Below are 14,859 nucleotides of genomic sequence, written 5' to 3'. Positions count from 1 at the left end.
TTTTTCATCTCACTGCTGGATGTTAAACTATCTCCAATTTTTGATATATATATTTAAGTAATATAAGGAATATATGTATGTAGCTTTTTACTTTTAAAAATTATGGTGAAATAAATATGAAATTTATCGTTCTAATCATGGTTAAGTATACAGTTTAGTTGGCACCAGTATCTATTCCCAAAACTTTTTCATCACCTGAAACAGACTACAACCACAATGTGATAATTCCATATCCCCCTTGTAATCTCTAATTTTTATCTTTATTTGTCTATATGGGCTAGAATCCTTACCAATGACATAAACTTTTTTAAAATATACTTTATTGATTATAACATTACAGTTGTTCTATTCCCCCCTTCATTCCCCTCTACCCTGCCCACCCCTCCCCCACCACTCCCCCCTTTAGTTTATGACCACTTGTCCCAAGTTCTTTATTTTTTTTTAATTTTTTAAAAAATATTTTATTTATTTATCTTTAGGGGGGAAGGGAAGGAGAGAAGGAGAGAAATATCAATGTATGGTTGCCTTTTGTGCATCCCCTGCTGGGAGTTGTCCTGTAGGGAACTGGCCTGCAACCCAGGCATGTGCCCTGACTGGGAATCGAACCGCGATCGTGTGGTTCGCAGCCAAGTTCTTTAGATTCTATATTTTCCCTACTATTCTTGCCTTCCCCCCTATCTATTTTTTACCTATCGTCTATGCTACTTATTTTCTGTATCGTCTCTCCCCTTCTCCTCCTCCCACCCCGCCCCGTTGCTAACCCTCCATGTGTTGTTCATTTCTATGGTTCCGCTCTTGATTTAGCTGTCCTCTTGGTTTGCTTTTGTTTTAGGTGTGGTTGTTAGTAACTGTGAGTTTGCTGTCCTTTCACTGTTCATATTTTTCATCTCCTTTTTCTTAGATTAAGTCCTTTTAACATTTCATTTAATAAGGGTTTGGTGAGGATGAACTCCTTGAATTTGATCTTATCTGAGAAGCACTTTATCTATCTGCCCTTCCATTCTAAATCAAAGCTTTGCTGGATAGAGCAGTCTTGGATGTAGGTCTTTGGATTTCATGACTTGGAATACTTCCTTCCAGCTCCTTATTGCCTGTAAGTTCTCTTTTGAGAAATCAGCTGACAGTCTGATGGGAACTCCTTTGTAGGTGACTGTCCCCTTATCTCTTGCTGCTTCTAGAATTCTCTCCTTCATTTTAATCTTGCCTCATGTAATTATGATGTGCCTTGGTGTGTTCCTTCTTGGGTCCAACTTCTCTGGGACTCTCTGAGCTTCCTGGATTTCCTGGAAGTCTATTTCCTTTGCCAGACTGGGGAAGTTCTCCTTTATTATTTGTTCAAATATGTTTTCCACTCGTGGCTGTTTCTTACCCCCTTCCCTATAATTTGGATGTTGGAACGTTTAAAGATGTCCTGGAGGTTCCTAAGCCTCTCCTCATTTTTTTGAATTCTTGTAACTTCACTTTTGCTTGTTTGGTCATTTCTTCCTTCCTTCTGGTCCGCTCCCTTGATTTGAGTCCCTGTTTCCTTTCCATCACTATTGGTTTCCTGTGCATTTTCCTTCATTTCAATTAGTTTAGCCTTCATATGTTCCTCTAATTTGTGACTATAATCAACCAGTTCTGTGAGCATCCTGATCACCAGTGTCTTGAATTGTGCATTTGAGAGGTTCACTATTTCCTGGTCGCTTAGAGTTATTGGCTCTGGGCTTTGAGTTCTTCTTGAGCCATGTTTTGGACTGCTCGCATCTGTTACTTATGAGGAGCAGAGCCCTAGGTTCACCAGGGAGGGGCAACTCAGTAGCTGGGTTGTGACGCTGTATGTGGGGGCTGGGCCAAAGGAATGCAATGGCAGGCCTCCTTTGCTGCCTCCCGATGCCATCTCCCGCAATCCGTCCCACTCCGCGCGAATGTGCGACCTTGGTCAGCCCGCTGCTGGGTTCACTGTTGGGAGTTGTGCGGTTCGTTTCACTACTCACTCCCCTGCTGGTTTATCTGCACCGCAGTGTTGTCAGCCCACCATCCTGAGCCCTCCTCACTGGGTCAGCCCGATGTGGGGCTGCCTGGGCGTGGGGTCGGGGGAGCTTTTTTGCCTGTCCCCACGCTGCTGCTGGCTCCACACCTCTTACCGGTCCGATTGAATGGATCATTGTCGTCAGACTTCCGTATAGTTCAATTTTCTTTTCTTTTCTTTGGCTGCATCTTTGTTCTCCAAACCTTTGTTGTATTCAAACTTGGTTGTGGGAGAAGGCAGTGTTTCCACCTACTCCTCCATCTTGGCGGAAATCTGACATAAACTTTATTAACACATATTTTCTATGTGATATGTATTATATACTGTATTATAATAAAGCAAGCTAGAAAAAATGTTATTAAAATCATAAGGAAGTGAAAATACATACATTTTATTCATTCACGATGTACCTAACTATTCTGATATTTCTGGGTTATGAAATTTGCAAATTTTTCAACTTTTCACAAATATCAAATTTTCCAATATATTTTTGAAAAAAGGGAACCTACACAAATCAAACCTATGTTGTCAAGGGTCACCTGTATTTAGCCTTTGTAAACTTCAGTAGTCTTAAATATGTAGAAACCAAATGTTCCATGAAAGGGGAGATTTCCCTAGTATAAGGGTGGATTCATTTGAACGCAAAGTAGTAATACATATTTTAAAGTATTCTAAGTGGCTATTTGAGTTCATTAAAACAGGTATGTCTTTACTGAAGACAGCTCTCTGTTCAGCAGATAGTATTGGTGAAATCTTTTATTGTTAGTCTCCAGTCTAGCTGTCCCATATACATGGTTTCAAATTAATTTACCTCCATGCCATTTCTCCTGTTTTGGCCTTAGTCTGACTTTGCCACTTGCTCTCTCCCTACCCATTAAAATTAGTTGAAACTTGACTTCTCCCACTTGATCCTCTTCCTGGGTTCCTGTAGCACTTGCTGTAGAATAATAGCACATAATTTTTAAAATAATCTTAATAATGTGTCCTATTCCTAAATGTCTTTCAGTGAATTGTACACACATGTTAATTATGTCTCTTCTGTTTCTTCACCAGTATCCAGCATCTCTGTGTACACAGTGTACAGTATTCAATAAATGTGGATTTTATTTCTTTTAAAATAATAGCACATGACTTTTATCATTATATTTCCATGGGTTCTATATTATCCTCTTTTTAGTAAAATGCTGTCCAAAAAAGATTTCATTTTTTATTTTAAGATTTTATTTACTTTTTTAGATAGGAAGAGAGGGAGAGAAACATCAATGTGTGGTTGCCTCTCACGTGGCCCCCACTGGGGACCTGGTTCACAGCCTGGGCTCAATACTCTGAGCTACACCAGCCAGGGCAAAATGTTATTAAACAAGTGAGCTATTGACTGGAACTTGGAAATACCTTTATTATACATATATTTTGGTGGTGCTTTAGTTTGGAACTTGGTCTATATATAGTCTCCTTACTGATAGGCTTGTTGAAAGCATAGTAAGAAGTGATGTTCCAAAAATTCCGTTGGCTCACAAGCTGCTAGATTACAAAATTAAGTAGGGAGTTAATTTTCATCAATTACATGAGCTTTTCTTTATTTCCATGCCTAAATCCAAGTATTCAGTGTCACTATTACATATTGGGATAGTTGAAAAGAGTGATGCCTTAACATCTTTTCTAATTCTGTTTTTTGGACTGCAGTTTATTTTTATAATACACTTATCTAAATATTTGTAGGTTGGCAAAAGCAGCTTTTGATGATGCAATTGCAGAACTGGATACCCTGAGTGAAGAAAGCTATAAGGACTCTACACTTATCATGCAGTTGTTACGTGATAATCTGACACTATGGACTTCAGACATGCAGGGTGATGGTAAGGAAACTCAAGTTAAATGTGTCTTTTTCCATTGTTGGATCTTTTTACTCTTAGAAATTCCTTGGTATTTCTTTACATCAAGCTACAGTTTCCTCTATCCTCCAAACTATTAAAGTTTAATTACTACCTTTCATGAAAAGATACCGAAGTGTGGTCTTCCATTCTGGGCTATATAAGATGATAAAATAAAAGACCTGTTTAGAAAAGGGGATCTTCTATTATAAAAGGTTTAAAAGTTTTACTTCTAATTAATGTTCGCTAAACTTAGTTTACTTCTGTCACGCAGTTTTGAAAGATGAAGGGGAAAAGTGGTTTATTTTATCTCATTTAATTTTAGGGGTCTAGGGTTAATTGTATTTGAATGCCATGATCACTGCCTTTTGGTTGAGTGGTGTCATCAGGTTTAAACTAGATGGTATCTGTAGATATTTATGAAACATGTTCTCTGGAATCTTTTATCTAAAAAAAGGAAAATAAGTAAATAAATAAAAGGGGGGATGTTTCCCTATGGATGGAATGCCCGTCCCCTAGGTCCTGTTTAAGAAGTCTGGTGTAATTTGTTTGGGGTGTTTGTTTGTTTAAGATTTTCTTTTTAGATAGGGGGGAAGGGAGGGAGAAAGGGGGGGGGACATCAGTGTGTGGTTGCCTCTCACGTGCCCACCACCCCTCCCCACACACATAGCCAGCAGGGACCTGGCCTGCAACCCAGGCATTTGTGGCAACTGGAAATCACTTAGGCACCCCCCTTGGTTCACAGATTGGCATTCAATCTACTGAGCCACACCAGCCCTGGCTGGTGTAGTGTTTTTATGTTTTAGTGTTTTCAGTAGTAGCAGTCACTAAGAGTTGCTTATAGAACTTAACCTTATGATGAGGTGAAGGATTTACTTAATGTTTGTTCTAAATGTAGTAAAAGCCCAAATTTGTCACTTTTTTGTTTTAAAGGAGATTTTATTGTTCCTATTTCCAAAGAATCATTTTCATACACAATACATCATTGAACAAGGGAGGACAAACGGTGCGATGTAGCCAGAGGTAGTTTTGCAGTTGGTGATGATTTAGGGAGCAGAAACAAACATTTGTCAGTTTTAGCTGTAGAGCCTTCAATGTTGTGTTTCCCCAGATTGAAGCATATGTTGTATTGCTTGAAGCTGGCTGTGGTCTTGGTCAACCCAACCAAGAAGTATTATACTTTTTAAAAGTGCCCCTGAAAATCAATATCAAGGAATGTAAATTGTCTTTTTTCTTACTCCTCACCCTCAGTAGGATAGAATAAGGTTTTAGACTTATGTTGGGTTATGGTGCTAAAGTAAGAATGGGGTGATGGCAGCTTCTAGAGCTCACTAGCTCTGTGAAATATTAAGATATTTGATGAGGGTTGGCTTGACATATGTAGCACGTGACCTGCTTGTACACTTCTCCAACAAATTCAGATTGAGCCACCGATTACTTTTCAACACAGCTCTTCAGGCAGCCACTACCACCAATCAGTGGGACTCAAAAACAATTTATCATCTTTGAACTAATGACCTAAGGTTCCTTCCAGCTGTAAAATTCTGTTGTTATTCTAACAATAACTACTAAGAATTGGCCAAATAGCTGTGGACTCTTCATAGTCACCCTCAGCTCTGAGAAGACTAATAAGCCTGCCTGTTTGAGGGGATAAGAGGAAAGCGTGTGGAGAGTTCGGTAAGCGGTATTGACCTTCATAAGTAAACTGTATCCCTTTGACCTGGGGACATTTTTTTGAGGGTAAAAATAAAAAGAAGGTGACCTGAGTAGAAAATGCTATTTTTTTTTTTAGCCATTTGATGCCAGCTTATTCTATAACTGAGGTGTTACACTACCTTGTATTTTCTAGTGCTACTGTTGTTCATTATCATTGATAACCTAGAGTATACAGGACTAAAGTTTTTCTTGGTTATCAGGTGTCATTTTATAAAAGGGATCATTTAAAATAAGACATTTCTTTAAACTGCTTTTATTTTCATAGTTGGGAAGGTTCTTTATCCCAAGATGTTTTAACATTAGCATAGATTAATCCTAAAATTTAAAAAGTGTTTGTTTGTCTTAGAGAGCGGGGAGGGAGGGAGAAAAGGAGAGAAACATTGATGTGAGAGGGAAGCATTGGTGGGTTGCCTCTTGCAAATGCCCCAACCAAGATCTGAACCCGCAACCAAGACATGTGCCCTGACTCGGAATCAAACCAGCGACCTTTCTTTTAGCTTTTAGGATGATGCCCAATACTGAGCCACACTGGTTTGGGCCTAAAAGTTTTTTTAATTTAATGAAATCTAACTGCTTCAATTACTTTTTTACTTTAAGTTAAACAGTTAACTTCAGTGGAAAAAAACCCTAATTTCCATTTAAGAGCTTTGTTATAAAATATTTGGAATTAGAGACATGATAATTTAACACTGAAAAACCCAAGTAGTGTCTTGACCTTTTAGTAAAATTAACAAACTATCTGAATTTATAAATTGTTGTGGGTACTCTAGAACATTCTTTCCCAGTTATGCCAAAAGGTATAGCATTACATAATGTTTTATTAAAATTGATTTTGTGGCTTAGAATCAATGCTGAATATAAAAGAATTATGATCATGAAATTGGCAGTTTTCCAGGTTACTTGAATGTAGTTTAAAAATGGGTTGGCCAATAAGTTTATATGGCTTTTTCCGTACAGTGGCTCTCTAGTAGTGCTTAGTTGTCTTTAAATTCATTTGAAACTGTTTTGTTAGTAGATTGTATTGTGACAGCCATCATCAGTGTCCATTTAAAACATCAAAACTGGTGAATTCTTATGTAGCCATTTGAATATTGAAAGTGGAAGAAAATCTATGTTTTTGACATACGCTTTATTTCAAGAAAGGTGAAAAACATAACTGAAACACAAAAAGATTTGTTTAGTGTGTGGAGAAGGTCCTGTAACTGATTGAACGTGTCAAAGTGGTTTGTGAAATTTCTTGGTACTCTTGACATTTTGGCCAAATAATCCTTTGCTGTGGGGCTGCCTTACACATTGGAATATGTTTAGTGGTATCCCTGGTCTCTACCCACTAGAAGCCAATGGGAGGGAGATAGCTGACATATTCACAATAGCCAAACCAAAGTTCCTGATGAAAATGAAAAATGTATCTTGTATTTTAGGGGCCACATGGACTTTCTTGTTCAACCCAATATTTAGTCGAGTCCTCATTTTTTTTGCTTTACTATCTAGGAAAAATGGTATCACAAAACATTTGAATTGAGGGTTTCTAAAGGAAGAAAATGTATGTTTTTTTTTAAGGTTTTTAAAAATTTATTTATCTTCAGAGGGGAAGGGAAGGAGAGAGGGAGAGAAACATCAATGTATGGTTCCCTCTCATGGATCCCCCCACTGGGAACTGGCCTGCAACCCAGGCATGTGCCCTGACTGGAAATTGAACCTCGATCTTCTGGTTCGTAGGCCGGTGCTCAATCCAGTGAGCCACAGCAGTATGCGGTTTTTACTTACACGCTTTCATGTTTTTGACTGCAATATATGTTAATGTCTGTGTTGGAACATAACTCTTTAAAGGGATCACAACTTTTTATCATGAAGTGATTTCCAGTTCTCTTAACCTGTGGTCAGAGGACTGTTTCATACACAAATCCACAGAGAGGAAATGTGGTTTCTCTACTTCCCATTCCTCTTCCCCCCAAATTTGCAAACAGTGGGCAAAGAAATAACATATCCAAGGAAAACTTTTTTGTTCTATATGCCCTTTAAAAGGATATTATTTCATCCTCTTAAAGGTAAAAGGAACAAAGTATTTCTTAGAGTGAAGTTTATACAAAATAAAAAGACCAAAATCTGACTTTCCTAGTCACTGTTTTCCTTTGTCCTGCTCTCTTGATTTATTTTTCTTGTAATGTTGCTTTCATGTGATTGTTCTCCCTCCCTTTCTCCTTGCAATATAGATTCCTAAAGGAAAACCCAACTCTTCTTTCCTAAAAACTACTTTGTAAGTCATTACCATGGCACAGTGAATTCTGCTTTTAGTTTTGGTTCTTCACTAATCATGCTTGCATATATCATCATCATCCTGTTGCTTACAAAACTGCCTGTTCCAGGATGCAAATCCTTTTAAGACATTCATGATTTGCTACCCTCTGTCACCTTTGGTTGGGTGTGATTAATCTGACAATATTTTTATGCTAAAATTACTTGGAACTTTAGGCAAATCTAGTGTTTGCTTATGAGTGAATCAGAGAGTTCTACTGTTGTATATGTTCACTGTATTTTGGAACAGTATATTTCTGTTAAAAATGAGAGTGAAATGTTCCTGTTTGAATATATCATTGTTCTTTGGGGAAGAATAGTTGTGTAGTCCATCGTTTCTTTCCTTAATAAATGGGCATTTTTTTATTTCTTTGCATGTGTTTTTCTAGATTTGAGTAAAAAATCTTTATGTACCTCAAGTACTTTTAGAGTCACATACAAATGCTAAACATTTTTATCACAAAGGAAATTTTAAAATGACTATTTACTTAACCCTTGTTGCTGTGACAACATCTATCGTTTATTATATCAGGGTCTTTAAGACTGTTTATTATTATTTTTTAATCCTCACCTGAGGACATGCTTATTGATTTGAGGGAGACAGAAACATTGATGTGAGAGAGAAACATTGATGGGCTGCCTCTCGTGTGCACCCCAACCAGGGACCAAACTTTTGCAGCTTAGGCATGTGTCCTGACTGGGAATCGTATTCGTGACCTTTTGGGTGCTTGAATTAATTGAGCTAGACTGGTCAGGGCAAGAGTGTTGAAAGGCATTTCTCAGGGTGACTGCTTTATGTCTATAGATAACCAGTTTCAGTGTCATTTGTCCATCCTGATTAAGTAATTAAGCAATATGAATGGGTGCATGGTCTGAACATACTATGATTGTTGGATTAATTCATTGATTTCTAAATTATTTTGAATCAAACTAGTAATATGTCGGAATTATAAGTGGTTTGTTACTGCACAAAATAATGTAACTTGTTTTAATTTTTAGTGAAAGTCTGCATGCTTCTAGATTGTGGCTGACATATTTAATGCTTATGAATAGGAAGATATTTAGGCTGGCTTTTTATTGCATGTCATAGTGCAGTTGAAACTCTTCAGGCTAATCGTCATGTTCAAAGGGAAAAGAAAAATGGCATGAGAAAACAAGTCTAAATGCGCTTCTTTAATAACCTCAGTGGCCTGGTTTACTTGGAGCATGCTGTTTCACTCTGGAGTGAGAAATCTGGTTATGGTTTGATGTGACTGGCCAAGATACAAAACATAAAATTTTTACAAAAGCAGAACCCTCTCTCCAGAACTGTAGAAGTCCTTTGGAGCATTTTACTGCTCAGTTCTCTTTATTGAAGAATGTCTGATGTGAGGCTTGTGGGTAAACTAGGTTTTGCAAAAAAACTATAAAATATTCCTGATTCTTGATGAGGTGAGGTTATTGAGAAAGCGTATTTTGACACAATATACATGAAAGCTTGAAAATCATTTTAATAATATGGTTACTAAAAACATTGACTTATACTATGTGTTCATTTGTTTTATTTTTTCATCCTGACTATTCACCATTTAGGACCTTGATCCAGCCGCACCTGTCTCTTGGCTCAGGCATCTCAGATGTCAAGGATGATAGAAGTTCTTTGCTTGTCTTTGTTTAATACCAACTATAGCAAATATAAGGAGTTTTATGCTTGGAATGATACCTTTGTTTGTGACCATGACAGCCTGGTGTAGTCAGTATGAAATAATTAACTGTCATTCTCCTTTGCAGGTGAAGAGCAGAATAAAGAAGCGCTGCAGGATGTGGAAGATGAAAATCAGTGAGACATAAAAGCCAACAAGAGAAACCATCTCTGACCACCCCACTCCTTCCCATCCCACCCCCCTTGGAAATTCCCCCATTGTCACTGAGAACCACCAAATCTGACTTTTACATTTGGTCTCAGAATTTAGGTTCCTGCCCTGTTGGTTTTTTTAAAAACAGTTTTCAAAAGTTCTTAAAGGCAAGAGTGAATTTCTGTGGATTTTACTGGTCCAGCTTTTAGGTTCTTTAAGACACTAACAGGACTGTATAGAGGCTTTTTCAGCATTACTGTGTTGTCTCCTGCCAGATGTGGCAAGGTAACCATTAGCAGTGGAAGTTACATTGGAAGCCAGTAGACTTCTAGGTGAAGCAAGCATCTAAGAGAGAGGTTAATCACATATAGAGGCATATGTGGTATGGTATCTTTTTTTCTTTTTCCTAATTGTTCAAATTGGATTTTATACCAATGTTTAAAATTAACTGGGTGTTAGCTTGAGGTGGTTAAAGGTTTTTGGGGAGTTTATTGTAATGGTTTTGCTGTAAAAAGTGTTTAAAATTCTGCTGAAATGTTGCGGAAAAGCATGGTGCTGGTAACAGTTCAACAATCCGTGGCTGCTCATTCTTGCCTACTTTTACTCTCCTCTGAAGCAGGTTAGCATTGAAGGTGGTATGGAAAAGCCTGCATGCGAGTTCAGTTCTTTGTTTCTTCTCCTCCCCTCTCCTGGCCCTCCTCCTTCGCTCGCTCAACCTCTTTTGTTCAGTATGTGTAACTTGAAGCTAATTTGTACTACTGGATATCTGACTGGAGCCACAGATACAGAATCTGTATTGTTCTTACTGAAACACAGCATGGAATTAACATTAAACTTAAATAAAACAAACCTAAATTAAAAATGCCAAATATTATTGCGCCTCCATCTTTTATCTTTCTAAAATAAAATCTCTAAACACACTGATGGTATTATTTGCCTGAATGTGAAAAGGTGTCTTTTTTCCCCTCCCCCATAAACTGCTTGTTTGTTTCCCAATGATGATGTATTATTTTGGGGGAGGGAAAAAGGACCTGTAACCTGGCTGTGAAGAACACTTAAGTAGTCCATGTCAACTCATTACCCATCTTGTCTAATAAACGAGGTAGCAATACAGAAATTTTTTTTTTTATTTTTTAAAAGATTTTATTTATCTTTAGAGGGGAAGGGAAGTAGAGGGGGAGAGAAACATTAATGTATGGTTGCCTCTCGTGGGTCCCCTGCTGGGAACTGGCCTGCAACCCAGGCATGTTCCCTGACTGGGAATCAACTGTGAGCTTTTGGTTCGTAGGCCCGCACTCAATGCACTGAGCTATACACCAGCCAGGGCTGCAATATAGAGTTTTAATCATTAAAGAACAAATGTGTATTTAATACACATGTAATTATGGGTCATTTCCTAGCATAGATTTGTGAGTTGTATAACTAAATATGGCTGAATATTTTAAAATTATGCTCAGGCTGAGGTAAAATTCCCACCCCCCATCCTCACTACCACCACCAAGGTCAGTGGCAGGAGCAGAGAACGATATAGTTCTCAGTTGTACACATGGTCAGCTGGTGGTATAGCTATGGTACCCCTTTCTAGGAACACTAAGTAGTTTTCTTCTAGAGATTGTATATGGGTGTGTATAGATATTTTAGTTAATATACATCATTCTGTATCAGGAATTTGGTGAAAGGGTTCCTTAGCTGTGTAGACTTCATTCAGCAAATAGGGTGATGTGAACATTTTAAAGTTTGTGGCAGTCTTGGTATTGAGAGAAAACCTGCTACCCAAAGAAACCAGTGAGGCACTTAGAAGATTGGTACAGGTCTTCAGAAAGGTCCCCGTCAAAGATCAGAAGATTGCAGACAGGCGATAACTCTAGGGACAGTGTCACTGCCACTTCCTAGAACTGGTCAGGTGACCCGTTTTTCAGCTTTTGGTTTAGTCATCTTCAAGGATCAGTTGATTTACATAGAAATTTGGGTTACCATTATAACTTAGAGTACAGTTAATTTGTGTTTTAAATATGATTCTTTGTGTTTCATTTGTAGAAAATTTTAAATCTAGATGTATTCTAAAGGGTTGGCACCAATAAGTGAGTATTGATACCTATGCTTGGGTTCTGGGATGGGTGGCCAGAAAAGAAAATCAGATGTATTTTGCTTCTGGGAAGAAGAGAATAGTTACATCATTCTAAGGGGAAGTTAATGCAATATAACTTCTAACTTGGCTCCTGCCCCAGACAAATGCCACTTGGATATAAATTAGCTGTTACTGACCTAGGCTAGTAGAAGTCCTGAGAAATTGTCACAAGATTTTTTGGGAAAATGGTTACAAGTAATAACAGTTCACAGGGATTCCTGGTAGGATTCTAGGATGGGTGATTAAAAGAATTGTGACATTTCAGAGGAAGTGATGGTGCTGGATCCAACTCCTGGGTAAACCCAGCCCTATCTTGTTTCATACCGTAGGAGTTAGTAGGGTTGTAATTGATACTTAAAATAATGAGCCAACATTGATTGTTAGCTGTGTATCAGGCACTGAGTCTCTCTCAAAAGGTATACAGCACACAGGTGATAACTAGGTAAGCTGTCACTTGCATTTTGCAAATGGGGAGAAGGTGAACTTGCCCAAAGCCACGGGACTGGTGGAATTCAAGCAGATTTCAGAGTTTCGTTAACTTTTTGCTAGTTTATCAGAACTTGGTGTTCTATTGAGACTCTCCTCTTATCCTAAGGTGATCATTTAAGATCCATATATTTTAACATTAGTGATGTAAGCATATGTTTTACAGTTGGTATACCCCTTCAAAAGTTGTGATACGTATTACGAGAACTGAGAATATAAATGGTAATAAGTTCATTTAAGGCTCTGAGGTAGCTATTGTCTAAAAAGGAAGGGTCATAAAGGCTCGTTACCTAGATTAATTTTTTGGCAGTTATTTCGTAGCTTAATTTGTAAGTTCAAGAATTAGTCATTTTTATAGTTAGAGCTTGGACAAACAGGAAATCGGTGATTGTGGATTGTTAAGTTGCTGCAGTGTGGTGACGGTTTATTCTAGAGAACCAAAGTCTTAATATCTTAAAGTCAAACTCATTTTTTAGCTGCTTTAGGTGAAAATATTTCTGAAATACATCACTTCCTAGCTTTTTAAGAGACACGCCCTGTACCAGTTACTGTTCTAGGGAAAGATCCTGGGTTGGTGCTCTTGCTCCGTCACTCACCGTAGGGTTGTAGGAACAGGCCCGCTGTGTGTAGGGGACTGCAAATTGTTCTTTAAAAAATTTCTTGCTCTATAGAATATCAAGTAATTATAAAGTTTAAAATTTGTAAGAACAAGTTATACAATTAATGTATTTTAACAGAAGGAACATGCCATTTAGCACTACTACATCAAGAAATAGAATAGGACCAGAATCTAGAATACTCCCTTATGTTCTCTTAGTGATTGCTCCTGCAACTGAATCAGTATTTTGATCACCATCAGTTAGTTTTGCCTGTTTTTGAACTTGATAGTAATGGAATCACACTTTTTTATCTGAACTTTGTGGGGGTAGTCCATGTGATTAGCTAAATAGTAGTGTGTTTTCATGGCTCTACAGTATCGTGTGAGTATACCACTCTGTATTCTATGGATGGAAACTGGGTTATTTTCCGTTTTTGAATGTTGCAAATAATGTTCGGGACATTTCTGGACTTTCGGTATATACATGTATGCATTAATGTAGCATGTATACCTAGGGATGGACTTAACTAGGTCATAGGGAACACAGTCGTTCAGCTCTAGTAGATACTGCAGAACCGCATTTCAAAGTGGTGTCGTTTCCCAGCACTGCCCGTAGGAATCCCATTTGCACCACATCCTTGGGCATTTCATCTGGTCACTTTTTAGCTGTAGCATTCAGGTGAGTTTGTATAGTAGTAGAATGGATTTAACTTGCATTTTCTTTATGATTAATGAGACAACTTTTTAGTAGCTTTATTGGACATTTGCATATTTTGTTAAATATCCCCTTTTGCCTGTTTTTCTGTGCCCTGCTTTTTTTCATTTTCTTGAGGTCTTTTGATAAATGGTTCTTAATTTTGATACAGTCTAGTTTACCCATATTTTCCTTTAAGGTAAGTGCTTTATATGTCCTATTTAAGGAATACTTGCCTACCCCAAGATCTCTTCAGTTATTTTTCTAAAAGCATTGTTTAACCGTTCATATCTAGATCTAGAATCCTCTGGAGCTTTTGTCCATAATAATAGGGAGATACTAAAAATAATACTTTTCTGCCCTGGCTGGTGTGGCTCAGTGGGTTGAGAGCCAGCATGCAGACCAAAGGGTCGTTGGTTTGATTCCCGGTCAAGGCACGTGCCTGGCAGCCAATCAATGCTCCTTTCCCTCTCCTCTCTAAAAATCTTAAAACAACCTTTTACAGGACAGATACTCAGCTGATTCAGCGCCATTTACTGTTTCATGGGCGTGTTTGTCCTAATGCTGGTGGAGCACCGGTTGGAAGTAATTCAGTATCTGGTGGTTTGAGTTCTCTTTTTCTCCTTTTTGTTCTTTAAGGTTGTATTGGCTATTCTTGGCATTTTACACTTTTATACACATTGTAGAATAAACCTTTCAATTTCAGTAATTGAACAGCAGCAATAAAACCTAAGATTTTGATCAGAATTTTATCGAATGTATGATAAATTGGGAAGAATGGACATCTTATATAACCATGTCCTCAAATTCATCAACATAGTGTATATTATACCCCTCTTCTCATTTGGGTCTTTAATTTTTTTAAACATCGTGTGGTTTTCTCCGGAGAGGTCTGGTACCTTTTGTTGGGCTTATTTGGAGGTATTTGAGGTTTTGGTGTTATTTAAAATAGTATTTTAAGTTTTATTTTCAAATTATCAGAGTGATAATATACATTGATCATGTATTACATGACCTTGCTAAATTCTAAGTTACGTACATCCTGAGATACCTCTTTTAAGAGGACCGACTGCTTGATAACATAAATGAAAGTGTTACGTGCATGCACCTCTTGCTTGTGTGAGTGTGCCCACAACATATGCAAAATATTTGCATTTCAGCGTTAGGGCAAATTAGAAATAACCTAAATGCCCATCAATCATGGTACACCCTTCCCATGTACACT

At 37.8% G+C, this 14,859-nt stretch overlaps 1 protein-coding gene across 2 annotated transcripts in view; it reads left to right on the top strand.

Annotated features, from left to right (window-relative positions):
- Nucleotides 1-10,597, top strand: part of YWHAE (tyrosine 3-monooxygenase/tryptophan 5-monooxygenase activation protein epsilon) — a 46,735-nt gene extending 36,138 nt beyond the window's left edge. The window contains exons 5-7 of one of the 2 annotated variants that reach the window (XM_037070368.1): nucleotides 3,731-3,867; nucleotides 7,812-7,855; nucleotides 9,664-10,597. In XM_037070368.1, the coding sequence (XP_036926263.1) occupies nucleotides 3,731-3,867; nucleotides 7,812-7,819 (145 nt within the window). In that variant the 3' untranslated portion in view covers nucleotides 7,820-7,855; nucleotides 9,664-10,597. The remainder of the gene's footprint in view (nucleotides 1-3,730; nucleotides 3,868-7,811; nucleotides 7,856-9,663) is intronic. The other variant, XM_037070367.1, reaches the window with a different exon arrangement.
- The last annotated feature ends 4,262 nt before the right edge of the window (nucleotides 10,598-14,859 follow it).

This window comes from Sturnira hondurensis, unplaced genomic scaffold (assembly GCF_014824575.4).
Source record: "Sturnira hondurensis isolate 20B ecotype Veracruz unplaced genomic scaffold, ASM1482457v3 Scaffold0018728, whole genome shotgun sequence".
NCBI lineage: Eukaryota > Metazoa > Chordata > Mammalia > Chiroptera > Phyllostomidae > Sturnira > Sturnira hondurensis.
Note: the sequence above shows the minus strand (reverse complement) of the source record. Positions and strands in the feature narration are given on the sequence as shown.